This window comes from Dermacentor silvarum, chromosome 1 (assembly GCF_013339745.2).
Source record: "Dermacentor silvarum isolate Dsil-2018 chromosome 1, BIME_Dsil_1.4, whole genome shotgun sequence".
In the NCBI taxonomy this organism is placed as follows: Eukaryota; Metazoa; Arthropoda; class Arachnida; order Ixodida; family Ixodidae; genus Dermacentor; species Dermacentor silvarum.
The window spans coordinates 287,675,777-287,697,369 of NC_051154.1; the positions used below are offsets into that span (position 1 = coordinate 287,675,777).

Consider the following 21,593-nt stretch of genomic DNA (forward strand, 5'->3'; position numbering starts at 1 on the left):
TGAGATTTACATCGGCCTAGTTATTAGATGCCGATGATCTAATTTATGAAATAAATGTTTATGCTAACGTTGCTATAGTGAACCAGTATAAACAAGCTGCTACAAGTGCCTAAATACTAAATAATACCTGTGAACGCCTTGCTACTTTTACAGCGAGTAAAACGGGGATGCATTGTGCTGTATCATAGTTCGCATATAGATCCATGCGACGTCTAGGCCAAGTCCGTTCCATAGCAACGTCTTACGCATTGCGTACCGTCTCATTGACTAGAAAATAAGTTTTCGTTTCTTGAAAAGGTTCCATAATATTATTATGAAGGTCTAAGGATTTCGGATACAATTTAATGTCATTAAACAAGCAGCAGTATTTCTTTTTATCGATTTTTTCCCTTTTCAATAGCGTGAATTTAAAGGTAAGGTTGGCATATTGATGTAGTATACCGTCTATACTCGATCTAGTCGCAGGTCAAAAATTGAAAGTAAGAAAAGAAAGAAAAAACACTGAGAGACATTGTCGACAGCGCAGCAACCTTCGCTTCGCGTTAAACAATCAAAAGCGCTGCATTTTTCAAAAATTTCCAGGATGAATGTCGCACCAATTCAATGCGCTTCTAATTTTCTGCCTTAATTTTTTTTTCGACACCCGTTTTCTTGATCAGTATTTACAAAAATCTCTTACTTATTGTTCGTAAGAGCGAATTCCAGCCAGTCATGATGCTGGACTTACTGTTAGCGAAAGCGGCCAGACAATTACGAAGATCATTTCTGAACGAAAAAGCTCTGTGAATATGGCCTCTCGTTCTTACTTGCAGGCGTTCGGAGTTGTCTATTCATTCAGCACTTGTCGCATGCATGTGCAGGTCGGAAGAAGTTTTCATGCTCTACCGTCTTTCATCCTTTTGGAGCAGTTTCTTCAGCGTCATCGTCACCATCGCTGTAGGAGTTGTTATCAGCCTCCTCACAGGTAATGTCTCTTCGTGATCTTTTCCAAACATGAACTTAGTATAGTTGTCGTCACTCATGTCTCGTATATTTACTAAGTCCTTCGAACGCCTTTAGGTGGCCCGTTGGCAAAGCATATTCTTTGTGTCTTGTTGGGGTGTGTTCTGGTTTAATTGATTTTTTTTAGTTATTTACTTTCAGAGGCGCATAGAAGGCGTCAACCAATCGTGATATTCAATAATATTATTTAAGGCAACGAGCATTTACGAAAGAAAAGCTTTGTGAATTGGGCCCGAAGTGCTTGGCTACTGCGGGGCCGGATAAGCAGGTCCTGCGCTAAAACTGCTTCGAAACGACAGACACCAGCCAGCGGTGTGATATAGCGAACATATATGAATAGCGAAGGCGCACATCCAATGGCAGCTCTTACGAACACAGTTCCTCACGAATTCGGGTCTCAACCCTGGGCTTACGTTGCTTTAGATTTTGCGCCTGTGCAGCGTCCCTCGTACTGCACCGCGACAAACAAAAGGGGTCGCCATTAAGCGAAAGGCCATGGAGCGCAGCCTCCAGAGAAGCAAGCATTCCACGAGTGCTGCCAATTATAAACACGTCCTTGCTGGCGCTTGCGTCACGAATCTGCTAGGGCGGTCGTCCAGCTGCGCGACTATTTACTCGCGAAGCAGCAGCCAGGCAGATATTCTTGTTTGCTGGCTTCTTTTGTTCCATCCTTTCTTTCTCGGCACCCCGAAGGGTTTTATTTTGCGCGATGAAAACGGCGATTCCCGTCAGCAAACAGTAAGGTGGGCGAGGGGGGGGGGGGGTAGACTAATAAAGATTTGCTCTGAAACAATCTTAATCACGCTAAATTGACACTAACATCTAAAAACCTCTCAACTTGTAATACGCCATCAAGAGCAACGTCCAGCAACTGGTCGCCTGTTCTCAGTCTGTACGTTCAGAGCAACGAACCCCTCTTTAGAACATAGAAGAGCATTTCTATTATTTCCTTCGTCCTCAGAATTGCATCATGACCCGTATTCACAATGAAAAATTTAAGCTAGAACGGTTCGTAAAGGCACTCGCCGGCCAATTGTGATCTTGCACATGCTATTAGGAAAGGCGCCCAGCCAATGGCATACAGCACTTGCGAAAGAAAACCTTCGTAAATTGGGCCCCAGTTCCAGAACACATATGTTGTACTATTATCACACAGTATCGCACACGAACACGCTACTCGAATAATCCGTATGTTATCAGACCTCAGATAAACGGTTTGACGAACAGGGCCGGTATTTTGTAGCGATGCCTTATGACTTATTCTATATTAGTCTTATCATCCACCGCTCACGGCCGGCTGATCCCGTTGATAACACGAGCGCACCGTCGCTCTGACCACTGACAAAGCGCGATAAGCGCGAAAAGGCTTTAGCACCGGAAAGGCATCGCTACAAAATACCGGGCCAGTACTCTCACTTTGATGTCCCCATAGGCGGATGGTTTTCATTTTGCCGGGGGGGGGGGGGGGGGGGGGGCTGGGGCCCGACCAGCTTTCCGAAACCTACCCATGTATTTATGTACGCTTCGCTAACATGTACGCTACCCTTCGCTAACAATTTTCTATTTCTCGCCTTATGGCGAAGTCACTTATATCGACACTACAGGCAAATTTTCGCCGTTGTCGTCTCCGTGATGTTCCGTATTAAATCCAACAGCCATATAAATGAGCGACCCATACACTGTGGGTGCGGAAAATATCGCGTAATGGCACGTACACACTAGCGGCGGCGGCAAGACGCGCGCCGCGAAAGCAGCCGCGAAGCAAGTTTTTCTTGCCGCGGCAGGGATCGCTCCTGGACCGATTTTTTGCGGTTTGCCGCGTGCCGCGGATGAAGGAGACCAATGAGAGCGGCCCGCTTCCGTGACGTGCGCGCGGGAAACTGGTGTCATGCGGACCCGCCCATCTACTCGTTTCGTACTCGCGTCCGATTCCGGAAACTCGTTTCGTCCTATCATCTGCATGCGTGAGCTGACGGATAGTTCGAGAAGGGGAGAGGAGTCTATGCTGTCACGTGACTGCCGCAGCGGCGCGCCGCCGGCTCGTGTGGCCGCCCTGCCGCAGCTTCGTTTTGCCGCCGGCAGCGCGCCGCGCGCGTTTTGCCTAAATCCCTATATAAGAAAAGTACCGCCATCCTTTGATAAACGCCGCTTCTCTCTCTCCTGTATCTCCGATTGGACGATGATAGCGCGCGCTTTTCACTTCTTTATATTTTCTTTTTTTCTGCCTCAGAGCCATGTTGAAACTCCTCTGCGCAGCCGCAGTCGCCGGCAGCGGCGGCGGCGCACGCCCGGCCTGAAAGCTTCAACGTGGACTTTCTAGGTGCGCCACCGTCGACTTGGCTTTCGCAAGCAAAAAGTAAAGAAAAAAGCAAGCGCTCAAAGCCCGGGAAACATGGAGCGAACTTTCTCGACGAACTTCACGCGTCAAGTAACGACACGGTGACACGACGCAGGATGTTCGCTGTGTCGCGATACATGCGGCGAACGCCGCCGCGCGTTGGCCGCCCGCTTCGAACTGAATTTGGCGTTGTCCTTGTAGAATTCACTTCGTTGGTAGCAAATGACTGCGTAAACGGCTTTCGCTTAGTCTCAGGCCGCTTCGACGACAGAGTATTATGGATAACGTTGACTAGTTTTCGAGATCGCTTCTCGTTTCGAACGCGTCTAAGCCTAACGAAAGAAATATCCGATGCCAGCGCCATCTATTGGGGAAGTCGGGAGATAGGCGTGACGACAGCATGCGGCCTCTGAGATAAGAAGATTTCTGTTCAAGGATGTTGTAGAGAGCTTGCACTGCTTGTCTGTTTCCCCGCAGATCAGTGGATATGGGATGTACAAATACAACGCGATTCCTAAGAGATCATACTGGGAACTACTCAATCGCTGCAGAGACATGCAGACACGGCAACATCAACGCGAGTGCAGACGACACGAAAAGACGCGCGCGCGCGAAACACCAGCATGCATTGCAACCGGAACTAGTGCCTCCTGATTGGCTGTCGTCCACCGCTGCGCGCTAGACGCTTCCGGCGGCGGTGTTCGCCCGACGATAATGTCTGGACAGGCAGATCGGCTGCGGACGGAATTTCTTGACGCCGGCCGCCCGACGAAGTTCGTCGCTAGGACGCCGGTTATTCGCTCCATGTACTCTGGCCTTTAGGAGAGGAGGTGGCGGAGGAAAGAGTAGATGGCGGTACTTTTCTTATATAGGGACTTTAGTTTTGCCGCTAGTGTGTACGCGCCATAACAATGAGCCGAAAAGTATGGCGGCTTGAAGGGCATTATCTTCCCACGCGCTCAATATTCGGGTTAAGGCATACCTCCATGGAGCGAAAAGGCGACGAACTTTCGGCGGCGGCCGCTCGGCGACGGCCGCCCGCCGCCCGACGTCAAAAAAATTACTGTTCGCCGCCGATCCACTCCTTCCAGATATTCGCCGCCCAGCGAACCGCCGCCGCCGGAAGTCGTCGCGCGCGGCGGAGAGCATGGACGAATCGGACCACATCGCTGAAGTCGACTTCCGTCGGTCGCCCGTCGACGGGAGTTTTGGTTATTGACGCTTGGCTACTGTTCGGCTATTTCCTACCTTCGTTTCAAAGGCTTGTTTTCCAGCGCTGTTTCACCTCCTTGTTGGTTGTTCTGCCTCAATGTTCTAGTGAATAATATGTGGTCACGGCTTCTTTTGTGTATTCTATGTAGTTACAGGCTTCGCTACCCGATGATGTTCTGCCCATGCATACCCGCAACATGATGCCTTGCGTACCGCCGTGTTTTGGAAAGACGTTTGATTGAAGTTTGCAGGTGTAGTTCACTGGTACATCCGAGAAAAACGCGAGCTGAAGCATCGCGTAGGTGCGGCATATGAGCGGCTCGCTGCTTTAATAGACAAAAGAGCCTTCTCGCAAGCCACGTACACGTAAAGCATGGCAGCGGTCCCCGCTGCCCGCTTCGGATTGAATTTGTCGTGGCTTTTGTAGAATTCGCTTCGCTCGTAGCAAATGACTGCGTAAACGGCTTTCGCTTAGTCTCAGGCCGCTTCGACGATAGTGTATTTGGATAACCTTGTGGAGTTTTTGAGATCGCTTCTCGTTTCAAACGACACGAAGCCTAACGAGAGAGCCCTTCAAGATATGTCAGCGCAACCAATCGGTGAAGTCGAGAGATAGGCTTGACAATGGCATAAGGCCTCTGAGATCGAAAGACCTCGCAGGCCAGCTAAAACTAATAAACGTGCGCTGCTTAGCGTACGCTGTACTATAGCGTATAGCGTACGCTATAAGTTGCGTACGCTATACTAAAACTGTCTAATAGCTTTCCGTGTTTCCTCGATGGCAGGGCATGCTCGAAGGTGGAAGCTGACGGGAGAAAAACTCAGCTGCGCGCGAGCGGAGAGAACCGTAAACAAACACAGGGTGATAAACGAGGCATAAGTATCAGCGAAATACCGACGTGCCGCGTATTCACAAAAAAAAAAATTAGAGTCTAAATACATTTCGGCTAACGGCGAACACTTACTGCACGCACTTTTTCAGATCTGGTGCCTTATTTTACGTGTAAAACACATTGATTTAGGCGCTGTTTTGCCTTCTGCTGTCATTCGCCAACGTCGCTTTCGTAGCCTATCCCATCTGGCCACAATGACTCCTCGCGGGCTGCGTCGACCGCATGGTCAGTGGCGTTCGCCGGCTCTTGGTTGGATGGAGCGTGGTGCGACGAATTCGCGACGGCGCTTCGCGCTGGATTTTTCGTCACGTGCAATTCGTCGCGAAAGTTCGCTGCATGGAGGTTGGCCTTTAGTTGTAGGTCACGTAATCAAACGCGAATGGGAAGAATAGCACGCGTCTTTTCCTCTACCCCTGCCGTAGCTGTGAATGACTCTGCGCGGCTGACGCTTAAGCGGCCCTCATGCCATATCTCATTGCTGGTGATCATTGGTGTGTGCAATGATAAAGGGCGAGCTGCAGGGACGGCTGCTAAATTCATGCGCGCTGTCTTCCTTGCTGGGCTGTCTTTCCGCGCCCCTAGTGTAGCAGGGACAGAGGTCATTGCAGGTTACGGACAGAGGCCGTCTGTAGTGGACATAAAAATAGGCAGATAATGATGATGAATGTAATTTTCAGAGTTGCGGTGAATCGCGCGGCTGTACGAACCGTTCGCGTCCGCTGCCGGCGTTCTTCATAATGCTTGCGTTGTGAAAGCGAGTGCTCGAGGTCATCCAGTGAGGTATTTACAGGTTTACATTGTCCGCGTCCATTACACTGTACTTGCTATTTCAATTTTAGGTGAATGTTTACTACAATTCTTATGGGCACTATAACTAACGTATAGACTGGTGTAAGGGCCGCACTTTTCCGTCGCCATTTTGACGGGCCTTTCATGGGACCGGGCCATGTGACGTCATTTTTCCAACTACGAGTATTAAATCCGCCGTAAACCTCCACGATCGTCTCCTCTCGGCATCCAGTAGCCACGCGCGAAAGTACGCTGCGCGCGACAATTCGCTGTCAAGCGCACGGAACATGATTGCTTCTCGGTTGGATATCTTTTTTTTAATATTAGCTGTCAAGTTGGGGGTGCGGCCCTTACACGGGTGCGATCCTTACACGGATTTACGTGGTAAAAATGTTGCTTCGTGTAATTGTCTTCTACTTCGCTATCACCAATACTGCTTCGCCTTCCCGGCCAAATTGCAATCCTTTTTTTTTAGTACTTTGAGTCCGAATATAAGCGCTGCTGCGCATGACTTCTAGACTTCTATTTTTTCGGATTTCGAGTGAATCCCGCTTGGCATCATTTCTGTTACTCAGTGAATTCTATATACAAGGTGTTTCAACGAAGACTTTCAAAAATTTTTAGAGGTTGCCTGTGGCAGATAGCACAATTTTAGCTCATGAGCTTGTCTACCCGAAGAGGCGGACAATACTTGCACAAAATATTTAAATGCGTAATCGACTAATTAACAAAATTAATCAATTAAGTTCTCGCTAATTACTATATGACCCATGTTGCAATTTCCAAATTGTAGCCGTGGAGTTCGGATCCACTTGGAACTAATTCTCAGGCTGACACCAGTGTCCGGATATTAATTATCTGCGGAGAATTAATATCTCGACGCTGGTGTCAGCCTGCGTGCCAGTCACTTTCTTAACAAAACGCTGTTTTATGCATCGAAGCACAAAATACAAATAGATATATAAATTATATGAATATATATATAAACCACGATTTGATTATGAGGCACGCCGTTGTGGAGGACTCTGGAATAATTTAGACCACCTGGGATTCTTTAACGTGCACCTAAATCTAAGTATACGGGTGTTCTAACATTTCGCCCCCATTGAAATGCAGCCGCCATGACAGTTATTTGATTCCGCGACCTCATGCTTAGCAGTCCAACACCATAGCTACTAAGCAACCACGGCGGGTAAGCACAAAAGTAACTGGAACGCCAATGCATTTCTCCGCAATGTTCGCGAAATAATATCTCGAAACTGGTGCCTTTCTGAGATTTAGTTCCTAGTGCATCCGCCTTGCGAACTCCACGGCTAGAATTTGTAAATTGCAACATGGGCCATAAGTTAATATGTTAAAACCTAATTAGTGAATTTTTGTTAATTAGTTGAATATGCATTTCAATTTGTGGGGCAAGTAATGTCCGCCTCTTCGAGTAGGCCAGCTCATGAGAATTGTGCTATCTGCCACAGGCAACTTTTAATAAATAATTTTTGAAAGTGTTTACTGAAACACCCCGTATTTATGGCCTATGCATGCAAGAGGCGATTTTTCTATCTGTAATACGTAAATGTTGTAAATAATTAGAAGACCTTTCTTTGTCTCCATTCGTTAGCATGTCCTACTGAAAAGAAAATCAATATTGAGACACATATCACTCATATGCTTTTCAGACGCTGTTGATAGAAGACTCTGCCGAAGGGGTCACTGAAGTCTGCAGGTTTTTTTTTTCAGGGTCAAAAAAGCACGCATAGTAATTTGAAGTGAGGTGAACATACATCAAAATATTCATTCTCTAGGCATAGGCTATCCATTTAGTTGACTACCTCCTTCTCTTTAAAAATATAATATACTTTGGACTGTGTATATATTTCAATATATTGTGTCTATGCATGTTGTTCTCAGTGAAAATGTAAAAAAAATTGTTGAAGTGAGGAAACACGCTGGAGGTAGCCGCCGCTGGTGCTTCTAATGCGCTTGTCCCCCTATTGTCAGGATTTGCCGAATTAAAGCGAAAGTATAAAAAGCCGTCGTACATGTCCGCGCCAACAATGATGCCGTAAGCTTTTAGCCACAACAAAAGTGAAAAGGTAGAGGCAACTCAAAAGAATCCTCAAAATGTGTGTAACAGAACTCCGGTAATGACACTTGAGAGACTGGAGGTGGGGTAGGCTACGGATGGCCAGAAGGGGGGGGGGAGGGCGGGCTCACCCCCTCCCCGAGAAAACTCTGGAGGGGGCTCGAGCCCCGGAGCCCCCCCCCCCCCCCCCTTGGTCGGCGCCTATGGATGTCCCTAATGAAGCACTATCCGTTGCCAAGAGGCCACATCGACCAACTCCATGGGAAAACGTTGCGCAGTTACAATAACCCGTTCAAGCAAAAATAATGCACCAAGTGAACATATAATGCAAATATTTCCTCAAATTCATAACGAATATAACATCCACACAAACTTTTACACTGACGGGTCCAAGAGAAAACATTACGTATAGGACGTGGCATCCTGGAAGGAAGCTGGGAAGAATGCATCTCACTACCACAATTTGTATCGGTTTACACGGCAGAGGTCTGATTATTTGCGGGGTTCAATGGCGCGAGGACTAGCCGGCTGAAGTCTATGGACAGGAGTAAATGACATAACCGCTAGAAAACACAAACAGGTGGTCGTGTACAGGTTCATTAACCACTTTAAAAGCCATCCACTTAAAATCTAAGCATGTGCAACTAATAGGTGATAACTCTATTTCAATAGTCAAAGTGAATCTATTCGGCCGTGCTGGATCCCAAGTCACGTTCAAATAGCCGGCAACGAAAGAGCAGATAGGTGCACACCCGAAAGCTGCACAGAACGTAGTACCTAAAACAATACCCATTTAGGACAGCCTCCGAGGCATTCGCCAGGCTCTCCCTTCAAAATGGCATTGGCGAATCAGGCTTAAGAGAGAATAAAAAACTTCACCGGACTAAACCTCTGCTTGGTCAGTAGAAAGCGCGCCTTCAGCTTTTCACTGAAGTGGTTCTATGCCGCCTGCGGTCAGACCTGCGACGCAGCAGAGGGTGCTAAGAATCTCTGGGTCCGGACAGGCCGCCAATGGAAACTGAACCTGGCAACGTTCAACACGCGCACCCTATCGAGTTAGGCTAGCTTAGCAGGGCTATTTGAAGAATTACCTGGGGTATTATAGGCCTTAGTGAGGTGAGAAGAACTGGTGAGGCTTATACAGTGCTGACTAGCGGCCACGTCCTCTGCTACAGAGGTCTTCCAGATAGGAGAGAATCGGAGTTGGATTTCTAGTCCATAAGGACATAGCGGGCAACATTGATGAATTCTACAGCAATAATGAGAGGGTAGCAGTCGTTCTAATAATGCTGAATTGGAGGATAGAATGAAGGTTGTACACGCCTACGCTCCAACCTCTAGTCACGATGATGAAGAAACAGCAGTTTTATAAAGATGTTGAATTAGCGATGAAAAAGGTGCAAACTGAGTATAGTGTAGTAATGGGTGTCTTCAATGCAAAAGTGGGGGGAAATCAGGCTGGCGAGCAAGCCATTGGCAACTACAGCATCGATTCTAGGAACACTAGAGGAGAGATGTTGGTAGAATTCGCGGAAAGGAATAGGCTCCGAATAATGAATACCTTCTTCAGGAAGCGCGGCAACAGGAAGTGGGCCTGGAAAAGCCCTAATGGAAAAACAAGGAACCAAATACATTTCATACTCTCTGCTGATCCCAGCATTGTGCAGGATGTAGAAGTGTTAGGTAGGGTAAAGTGCAGTGATCATAGGCTAGTGAGGTCTAGGATTTCTCTCAATTTGAAGAAAGAAAGAATAAAATTATTCATGAGGAAGCAGGCCAACCTAGGCGCAGTAAGGGTAAAAACAGACCAATTCAGGCTGGTGCTCGCAAACAAATATGCAGCTTTATAACAGGAAGATAATAACAACACAGAGGTAATGAACGAAGCCGTAACTAGGTTGATCTCAGAAGCAGCAATTGAAATGGGAGGCAAGGCACCAAGGCAAGCAGTAGGTAAGCTCTCCCAAGTAACAGAGGACCGAATAAACAAACGGCAAAACATGAAAGTGTCAAACTCGAGAGATCAGATAGAATTCGCTCAACTGTCGAAACTGATCAACAAGAAGAAAGTAAAGGATATTCGAAATTATAACGTGGAAAAGATTGAGGAAGTAGTAAAATATGGACGAAGCATGAAATCAGTGAGACGAAAACTAGGCATAGGACAGGGCAAAATCTATGCACTGAAAGATAAGCAGTGTAATATCACCAGCAATTTCGATGACATAGTAAACGCAGCGGAAGAATTCTACACTTACCTGTACAATACCCAGAGCGGCCAAGCTACTTTCATTCGAAGTAGTGATGAACAGGATACCGAGGCCCCTTCTATAACTAGCGATGAAGTTAGAAGGGCCTTGAAAGACATGACCAGGGGAAAAGCAGCCGGAGAAGATGGAATAACAGTTGATTTAATCAAGGATGGAGGAGATATCATACTTGAAAAGCGTGCGGCCCTTTATAGGCAATGCCTCACGACTTCAAGTGCACCATAAAGCTGGAAGAACGCCAACATTATACTCATCCACAAGAAGGGAAACGTTAAAGAATTATAGACCCATTAGCATGCTTTCAGTATTGTATAAAATATTCACCAAGGTGATTTCAAATAGAATCAAGGCAACACTTGACTTCAGCCAACCAAGAGAACCGGCTGGCTTCAGGAAGGGATATTCTACGATGGATCATATCCATGTCATCAACCAGGTAATATTGAAATCTGTGGAGTGAAATCAACCTCTCCATGTGGCTTTCATAGATTATGAAAAAAGCATTTGATTCAGTAGAGATACCAGCAGTCATAGAGGAATTACGCAATCAAAGAGTACAGGATGCATACGTGAATATATTGGCAAATATCTACAAGGATTGCACAGCAAACTTGGTTCTCCGCAAGAAAAGTAGAAAGTTACCTATCAAGAAAGGGGTCAGACAAGGGGACACAATCTCTTCAATGCTATTCACTGCATGCTTAGAAGAAGTATTCAAGCTCTTAGACTGGAAAGGCTTACGAGTGAGAATCAACGGTGAATATCTCAGCAACCTTCGGTTTGCAGATGACATTGTCCTATTCAGCAACAATGGGGACGAATTAAAGCAAGTGATTGAGGACCTTAACCGAGAAAGTGTAACAGTGGGGTTGAAGATTAATATGCAGAAGACAAAGATAATGTTCAATAGCCTGGCAAGGGAACAAGAAATCGGGATCGCCAGTCAGCCTCTAGAGTCTGTAAAGCAGTACGTTATTCTAGGTCAATTACTCACAGGGGACCCTGATCATGAGAAAGAAATTTATAGAAGAATAAAATTGGGCTGGAGTGCATACGGCTGGAATTACCAAATCCTGACTGGGAGATTACCACTGTCATTGAAAATAAAAGTGTACAATTATTGCACTCTACCGGTGCTAACATATGGGGCAGAAACTTTGAGGTTAACAAGGAAGCTCGAGAACAAGTTAGGCACCGTACAAAGACCGATAGAACGAAAAATGTTAGGCCTAACGTTAAGAGACAGGTTGAGAGCGGTGTGGATCAGAGAACAAACTGAGATAGCCGATATTCTAGTTGGCATTAAGCGAAAAAAGTAGAGCTGGGCAGGCCATGTAATGCGTAGGATGGATAACTGGTGGACAGTTAGGGTTACAGAATGGATACCAAGAGAAGGGAAGCGCAGTCAATGACGGCAGAAAACTGGGTGGAGTGATAAAGTTAGGAAATTCGCATGCACAAGTTGGAATCAGCTAGCGCAAGACAGGGGTAATTGGAGATCGCAGGGAGAGGCCTTCGTCCTGCAGTGGATGTAAATATAGGCTGATGATGATAATGCCTGCGTATAGGACACACCCATCCAACGAGCAACTAATTACAAGGAACAGCAACCTATATGCAATACATGCCAAGAACCGCTCGCAATAACACACACGTTAATTACATATCCACGTATGCAACCAAAAGACGAAAGGCCTCCCGCGAATATACATGTTTACGATACACATGCCTTTATGCCCCTCTGTAATCTTAGGAAAGCATCCACCTGTGCCCCTCGCGGTCATTCTCAAGTTTTTAGATAATATTGACTTTTGAAAGACAAAGTATTTCTTATTGAAGTACCACCACTTTTCCGTATCGGGTATTGTTCTACCCTCTTTCGTGGGTCGATCCCGGAGATAGTGCAGCTTAAAAGAGTGGGCCGACATGGGCTATCGGGAATTTTCCCCAGGGACCACTTGCGTTACCAATTGTAACGCAACCTATGCAGACTGTGCAGACACTGTGCCCCGCGAGCGAACGAAGACCGGGCGCTTTCGGCCACCTTCATGACTCGTGTGTGCGAGATTAAGCTGCGGTTGCCGGCTCACCCTCGCACGCTTCTACTATACGGCGCGCGGTGATGATTTTATCGCCGTTGGACTTTATACGGAACCTCACGGCGAGGACGACGGCGACGACAGAAATTCACTTGAAGTGTCCATATAATGGCTATCGCAATAATAAGTACGTAATAGTGTTCAGTGGCGGCATTCGAACAAAGAACATCTAGCGCAGAAGCACGATACTATAACCATTATGGCATTCACGCTTTTCTCCTACAACGGCGTGCCTCATAAACGCATCGTAGTTTTGGCATGTAAAACTCGGGAAGTGATTTAAAATAATGTAACACGTCATCATACATCAAAATGTGAGACGATCCCGAAAATAGTTGAGCCTAAAATTGTTGGCCGATAGCGAAGATAGTGCAGTAAACAAATTTTAGAGACCGACGTTCCTCCTACTCCCGTGACGCGAAGGGTGATGGGATTGAATTACATGAGCAGTGAGTGCGCACCTAGCTCACACCTAAGTCGCGTAGAGAGACTTTGTCTTTCATCGACTTCAACTGGAAGTTTTGATCGTCTTCCAACGTTTTTTTTAATAAACTTTCGCGAAACGCAGCTTATGCTGCTTTTATTATAAATTTTCTAACACCCAGGGTGGATGGCTCACTTTAGTGCCAATAAACCCGATTTAACTAAGTAACCAAATTACGCTAAAAGCGTTCATAAGTGATGATGCCGGCCAGTCTTGATAACGGACATACGATTACCGAAGGCGGCCAGCTAATGTAAAACAGCCCCCGCTGCTTCAGAATCAAACACAAGTCTGAAAATAAATTGAACTTAAACACTTTGTGAATTTGGCCATAGAGGTTCGTAGATAGCAGGTGTCTCAATTCAAAGTTACGTAAACAAAAACAAAGTTTCTCTAATTTCAATCTATGCATGCTATTTATTTACTCTCGCGACCAGTCAGGCGCTACAAGTAGCAGTGAGCGAAATGCACCAAGAATGGCATATTAACCAGGACTATAGTCGTGATAACAGTTAATCACTAATAGGGGACTTGAAGGCTAGAGGATCCGTGACGGAGGCGACTGTGATGGAAAACGTGGGCTGGGATAATTTAACGAATCTGTTCCAATGGCTTGCCCTTTTGCACTTCGTCAGTGGTCAGAGAGTGCTCCGCGTTATCAGCTGGATAAGCCGGCCATTAGTGATGGATGATAAGAGAGGCATACAGTCGAGCGAAAGGAATCTCTACATTATACCGTCCATGGTTATGGTTTTTTAGTTTGCCGGAATATAAATATATTAAGGTACAGTCGGCGTTCAATATGACCTACAACACAATGCCCGTGGTTGAATGGGGCTCCACAGGCGCACAGCGGCGCCGACACACGAAAAATTGGAGTACAAAGGTCGTTCCAATTACCGGTATTTTTTAAAGCAATTTCTGGCAAACCGCGTTTCCTTCATTTCATTGAAACAGTATACTGCTTAATATATGTTACACCAGTGTTTCCTTTTTTTTCTTATTTAGATGTAGCTGCACCAGTGTGTTTATTATATTCTTCTGTTGCTTAACCACTGACTGCACAATGTACCCGAGATGTTGACCTCTGTCAGGAGGCATGAAGCACTCGCCTCCTTTTGTCAGATCTTGCGGGCGCTTTCTATACGCGTCTGGATAAATTAAAATTGAAAGCGACAGACAGGCCATTAGAGACGACGTAATGGGTAGCACCGGGTTTGTTTCGATCATCTGGAGACAGAGAGAATAAGATCGCCTGGGTTCCTCTAATACGCACTCAAAGCAAGGTACACGAGCATTTTGGCATTTCACCCCCAACTAAATGCGACCGCCTCTGCTTGAAAATCCAACACACGACCTGACACTCAGCCGCAGAGTGGCATATCCACGGGGCCACCGCGGCAGGTCCAATAAGCAGTGTAAAAGAACTTAAAGGGCCTTCTACGTCGGCACTTCTATAACGATTGGCATGTTCAGAAAAAATTACGGCGGGGAAATCGAAGCAAAGCGTTAGCGCTCCCAGACACGTAATAATTTACGAGCGTGTTGAAAGAAACGTCCCCGATTATGCAGACGAGGCGAAATGCAAAAAAAAAAAACAAAAAAAAACGCCCGTGTACCGTGCATTGGGTGCACGATAAAAGAACCCCGTTTGTCAAAATGATGCCGGAATGCCCCCCCCACTACGACGTGCCTCACAGCCATATCGTGGTTCTGGCGCGAATTAATTGTGGCTATTCTAACACATAGGCTAAGCATTAAGCAACGGAAGCATTAAGTATGTATGTGTTTCGGGACCTCTTTATTATTTTCTTTTGTTGCTGTCGCCATCGCTAAGACGAATTAATGAAGGGTCGCACCAGTTTCGAATATTATTTAGGCCAGCGGGTGCTAAAGGCGCACCGGACAATTCAAAGTTTCTCTATACATATAGCGTTATAATCAATAAAGAGCTTTGGATTAGAGGTAATTAGGTTATGAAAGCCTTTATAATGCATACTAAGACAAACATGACTTTCTTAGAATGGCATTCAATTTTCTGTGCACGTGGTTCGATCTTTCTAGCGCGATTCACGCGTGGTTTACTTTCTCGTTAATCAGACCTAAGTATGATCGTGCGATATGAAATGAAATGACCGAGCTTCAGAATTCGCTTGCCCTACGTCCCATTTCAGGTGGGAGGAAAACTGCGGCTATGCACGAGCACTTGGTCGACAACACAATCCGTACTGCGTGGAGAAAAACAACACGCCGTCAAGGCAGCCAGAGCAACGAGCAGACACCCAGTGCACCAGAGTCCACGGTGTGTATATAGATGCAACTTACAATGTAATTAACGATTGCTTGAATCCGCGCGATGCTGTTGTAGCAATACAATCCACTAAACCTTAGAGAGAAGCAGCTGTCATCGCCGCGCGCTATACCATTGCAGTTCGCAGAAAACAGAAGCCAGGGGTGACCCTATTCGTTTATAGCTAAAGCGATGGAGTAAGCATTAACATAGCTCAAGTCTTGATGTACATCCGTGAAGAAAAGTATGCGGACCACGGGAGCGCGTGCCAAACTGCACCGACGAGCCATCTTCCGGCGTGGTGCCTGCTGTCGAGACTAGCTCTCGAGTGGCGGTGCGCATGCGTATCTGATCATATCTGTCTGCATGTCATGTTGCTTTTCTTAGCGAGCTACGCTGCTCGTCAACTAAACGTTCAACGTTCAATGTAAACGCCTGTGCCACTTACTCCGGCAACTATGTGCTGCTGCTTCACTGAGTGATTCCGGCAGAGCCGTGCCTCGTGCGTCCATGGCGCGTCGCATTTCTTCGGTTATTGCGTAGACTACTGCCTTCTCTCACGCCTGTTCATTACTCGAGGAGAATGCCTTGCTGCTTGCTGCCTTAAGCCCGTTTTATCTTTCTCTATCTTCTTTTTTTTTTCTTTTTGCACCACTTTAACGTATGTCTTTAGCCCGTTATACCTACAGTGGCACGAGCAGGGGTGATTTGGTTTCCTTTTTTTTTTCTTTTTTATAACCCCAACATAATATATGTCTTAGCTTCCCACTACCTTAATTTAATTTTTACCTACCCCACATAAACCGTCTTAGCTTGTTCGTAAACGTATTGCTCTTTGCGAAATACCGGGCTGCCGCAGACTAAACATGAGCTGCCGGTTTGGTGGAGCCACCTGGTGGCCAAGAGTTTAATTGGAGAGGACACAGACCTATCATTGCAGTAACCGACCATATTCTATTTAGGTACTGGCGTAAAATGTACCCAGGGACGTAATCGTTAACACACAGCAATATTTTTTTTTTCATTTTTCTTCGACACGCACACCAATGCAACACGAAACCTGTCTAACGCGTTGTGGTTTGGCAAAGCGTCACCAGATGTCACTACCAGCGTTGTTGCTGCCATCCACGTCTCTGGTAATCCGGTATTCCCTGAAGGTTGATACACTTACGGACAATCTAACACTCTCCATTCGGTACCATGTCTCGAAAATTTGCAATGTTCACGTTCACTGACGCTTCTTGCATCCGCAAACTGAATGTACCTCGCAGTGCCAAATACTGAATATAGTGTACTGATTCATTACTAAGAAGTCGCCAGCCTTAATCCATCCAGGAAAAACGCTATACTGGCAAAAGGAACATAGAACGCCTTAATTATTTCGCACGCTACGAGGGACCCCCGCCAAAGCATGTATTCGAAGGCACCTGAGAAACACGACGTAGCTCTACCACCGACGACGTCATCTAAATATTTAAACGCCATAAAGGTCTCGCGCGACAACGCGTGCATCTGGAAACGGTAGTTGGCGTTCGGCGACGGACGCGCCCCGAAACTCTGTTGCGAGGGAGCAAATGTCCGATACACGAAAACGGGCGAAGGAGCCAAAAAGAGCTAGTCGCTTTAAAACGGAAGAAAATGTCAAATAAATGAATTTCGTTTATTAAAGCAATGAGGCGCTTGACGGCGTATATCTGTTGCGATGGGGATATTTAGATAGCATTTGTTGTTTGGTTGCGTAATTTCGCAGAGAACAGAGTCGGTTACCGGCGCATCTGTATGGATATACGTATACGGAATGGATATACGTATACGCCGACACAGTATGCGTATGTGTGCTCTCTAGTGTTGGGCCATGTCGAGCAAGGGCGTGGTTTCCGCCAAGCAGAAGTCTTCAGAACACCTCGAGACAAACCGCGTCTGAGGTAAAAAAAAAAAAAAAAAGTTACGCTCTATAGGTAACAATGCTGAGAGCTCAAAACAGGCAGTTAAACTGTTAAATTCTATTTTGAACTTTATCTTTAAGCTGGATTTCCATGTTGCGACATTTTGTGCTTCGAATATTTATCGCAATGTCATTTTATAACGACTTTCGTTTACCTTTGCGATGTTGTGCAATTTGTGATGTATTTCTGTTTGTCATGTGAAAAGGAGTAGGCGGCACCGTTTCTTTATTGGTGCCAGCCTATCCTTTATTTATTCATGTCCATAAGTAAAACAAACAGCCAGTTAAGCACCGATTTGTAGTAGAAACTCGTCTAGTCTAGAGGATCATAGGGCCCGTAGTCACAAAAAAGCTATTTCGCTAAAACTGTTCGTAAGAGCAAACGCCAGTCAAGCAAGACGCTGGACATGTTATTAGAGAAGGCGACCGGCCAATGGCGAAGAGTCCTTACGAACAAAATATTTGCGAATTAGCCCCAGCTGGAGACCTTAGAAGCACGTGCTTCCTGCTGCTACATTTTACGTTTATATGGGCTATGAGGCTATGTGTGATGAAACTACTCGGTGAAAATGCTGCTTAACATGAAAAAAAAACACGAAAGAAGAATCAGATGGTGGGACGCTCGCAAAGCTTTTCGTTCGTAAGCGATCTCTGCCAATGTCTAGCCGTCTTCGCTAATAATAATTCTAATGTCAGGATTGAAACTTTCTCAATTGTAGCGTAAGAACATTTCGTGAATGCGGGCTCACAGGTTCTGACATTAGATGTCATTAGCTAGAATACATGTTATAAGTACATACTCACATTGACTTTTCTTCTCTCTTTTTCTTTTTTTTTCAGGAAAGAACGCCTTGTATTCCAGAAGACGCTTCCAAGTTGGTTATCGACAGGGAAGAACTCGAGAGATTAACGAAAGAAACGCAAGTGTGAAAACAACTACTTTGCAAAAGCTTACACCTCTTCATTGTGTTCAACACAAACGTCATAAATAAATTGAAATATGCCTTGGTATGAGGCCCATTACACCTCAACTTCCGCAGTTCTGTTCACTGTTCCTTATTAGAGGTGGCTCAGTTTGCGCGAGAGAATTGCGGGAGAATTATGCGGGCTTCGTCGCATTTTCAAATTTCTAGGCCGCGGTCTTTCTGCAATAACTACCGTTTTCCAATTAGGTTTGCGATTTGTTTCCTAACGTAGTCGTCCTCGTTATCAATGGCGCATTACAGGTTTACCAATAGTGCTAAGTACATGGGCTTGTCCATATACGGGAAGACCATATTTATGTTTTCCGGAATTTTAAAAATCACCTGTGGCAGATCGCGTACTTCTTTCCCTTAACTGGATTATTCCAAGAGGCGGACATTACTAGCGCGAGAAATCGAAACACACATTGCGCCCATTAACAAACATTCACTAGTTAACTTCCTAATTATTTGCTTTGCGGCACATATTGCAATTTACTAGTTGTAGCTGATGAGTTATTTGCAAGGCGTATCCACTTGAAATGAATTTCCAGGATGAGACCAATGTCGCGGTATTGTTTACCGAAGTGTGGGACTAAATACATGGGCGTTCCAGTTATTTTTGGGCTTCAATTGCATAAAAGAGCATTGTGTTTAAAATTTTAAGTGAAACAACAATTCATTTTAACGGTTAGCTTGGTGGCGCACATCTCCAAACTGGTGTCATTCTCTAAATTCATTCCAAGTGGATACGCCTTGCAAACGCACCAGTTACAATTAGTAAATTGTCATATGTGTCGGAAAGCAATTATTCACAAAGTTCATTAGTGAAGTTTTTGCATTAGTTGAATATATGTTTCGATTTATCGTGCAAGTAATGTCCGCCTCCCCGAATAATCCAGCTCAAGGACAAGATAATTTTATCTGCAACAGGCAATTGCCCGGAATTAAAAAACAAACATGTTTTCTTGTTTTTTTTTAATTCCGGGAAACCTAATGATCACCCCCTATGCGCGTGTGCATGCGTATTCGCCTCTGCACATGATCGTGTGAGTCAGTGCTTGTGTGCACGCGCGTGTGTGCGTGTTCGTGAAGACATTGATATCTGCCATCGAAACGGTCGTACAACACGTGCTTCCTTGTGGAGGAAGTGAGGAATTTTTTTATTTTTATTTTTTTTTTTGACGGGCAGAAACTGGATACGATGGGTGTTGACTGGAAGGAATTTTTAGATCGTATTTCGCAGCACGCCTCGCAGGCGAAAAGCAATCAAAAAGTAATAGAACTATACCGAGGTGGTGTCCGCTTTCCTGCAGTCGTCCCTTTGTCAAAGAGAGAGAAAAAAAGCAAACATTCCATTTTACGGTGCGCACTCCCTTAGGACAAATTTAAACAAGGAATGCCGAGATGCTGGTCGCCTTGGCATGCCAAGTCCTAACAACGCATGTGTTGCACAACGAGAGGTAAGATGCAACTAAACAAACCACACATTCGTAGGATTCGAGGCGTGCCTTTCATGAATTAGTTTGCGCGTGGGTAAGTTCACCCGAAGTGAAATGGTTCGCGAAAGGGACAATAAGTTAAAGCGCCGTAATTTGCGGGAAGGTTAAATTCGTTCAATATGTTTGTTCTTTATTTTACTATTGTCACTCGACAACCAGCTATGCGGCAACGCACTGCCTTTTGGCAAGCATTTAACGATGGGGAAAAGTGGTAGAGATCCCACGCAGCGTGGGAATCGGTGTTATGCGAAGCATTTTGTAGGTATCGTGCTATGCGGGATTGTTTGGGATTTCCGCATAGCGTTACTAGCAGGAACAACGTGCTTGTGTAAGTAGACTAGTTGTGTCTGCGACGCAGCAGAAAATATAAAACAACCCTCCGGACGAAGGCTATCGACCGTAATGCGAAAACAGTTCAAGCAAGGTGAACGAAGTAGAAGGTGATCTCATCTTCAAGAGGCTGGTATGATTATTTGTTGTATATACATTTGTACACAAAATCACGTGTTACATTGTATACATTGCAAGTGAGGTCGTATGCATATATACATTATACACGCACACACATATCACGAAGACATATCCATGGGCGCGACACTTGCGTAACGACGGCATTACCAACATCTACACCATCGCCAGCAACACAGCAACAGGCTCATTGTTGCTCTCCGATCCATCTGTGATGGCGGCGAAGATAGGCCTATGTACAGTGAAGTCGGAAGCATAGTTGATTTGTCGAAAGTCGCGGATGCCCTTCACGAAGAAGTGGTCTATAACGCCCCTGGCCCTCGCCGTGGGCACAAAAACAAGGGATGCCCTCTCCACATTGACGTCGTCTTTCATGTACTCCAAGAACCAGACGTTGTTGGGTTTTGAAAAAGTCGACGTTGAATTCGCCGGCAATGATGAGGGGCACGTTCCCCTCGGCGGAGTTAACGTGAGGAATCACCCCGGCCTTGGTGTAAATGATGAGGTGCATAGATATGAACCCCCTCGATAGACTCCTTTGGCGCTCCGGGGCCGAGGTAGCCGGCGGCGAGCTCGAGGCCGCTGCCGTTGTAGTTAATGTGCACAACGTAGACGTCAACGATGCGGCTGCACACGCTGCACGATGGTCCGAAACGATTATGCAGGAAATACTTCTTGAAGTATTTATCCACAGAAGCGTATGGGACGGTGGCACGGGCTTCGCCCTGCAGCGTTGCATGCTGTGAACGCGCCGTTTCCCGCGTCTGTTCCAACTTCCAAGCGAACGGCGCCGGCTTCGATTTACCGCGCTGCATAGCGACGTCGAGCGGCTTCAGAGCGGCGCCGCTTGCGTTCTTGGAGCTCCTCGGCTGTAGGGCCCTTTTTGGGCCGTGGAATGGAGCTACGAGACGGGTACGACATGCAGGAAGTCAATGCTCACTTACGGCAGCACGTGTTGTGACGTGGAGGACACAAGCGGGTGACTTGACGTCGAACGTGTATCACAACCCGAAGCACGGTGTTACTTTAGAGGCCGTACAGACGAGTGCGTGGTGCACTAGCTGCTCGCCTTGACCGAGCCGCTGGCGTAACGCTGCCATGGTGGAGTTCGGCGCCGCGTTGTTGTACTCGGAATGCATGTGCAGCAGGGTAGAGCAGGCTTCGATGTTTGATTAAGTGGCCTGGTAATGACGAGAAGGGCCGCGGACGAGGGAGGAACGAGGGGGCGGCGCGTTGCCGCCTGGCGTTCCGACATCGAC

The 21,593-nt window shown here is 46.2% G+C and overlaps 2 protein-coding genes across 3 annotated transcripts in view; one reads left to right on the top strand and one right to left on the bottom strand.

Annotated features, from left to right (window-relative positions):
- Positions 1-18,504, top strand: part of LOC119437193 (sodium-dependent multivitamin transporter-like) — a 48,927-nt gene extending 30,423 nt beyond the window's left edge. The window contains exons 12-14 of one of the 2 annotated variants that reach the window (XM_049660355.1): positions 861-964; positions 15,342-15,469; positions 18,243-18,504. In XM_049660355.1, coding sequence (XP_049516312.1) covers positions 861-964; positions 15,342-15,469; positions 18,243-18,332 — 322 coding nt within the window. In that variant the 3' untranslated portion in view covers positions 18,333-18,504. The remainder of the gene's footprint in view (positions 1-860; positions 965-15,341; positions 15,470-18,242) is intronic. The other variant, XM_037704250.2, reaches the window with a different exon arrangement.
- LOC119437195 (zinc finger CCHC domain-containing protein 24) overlaps positions 1-21,593 on the bottom strand; it is a 280,965-nt gene that overhangs the window by 240,943 nt on the left and 18,429 nt on the right. The window lies entirely within an intron of this gene.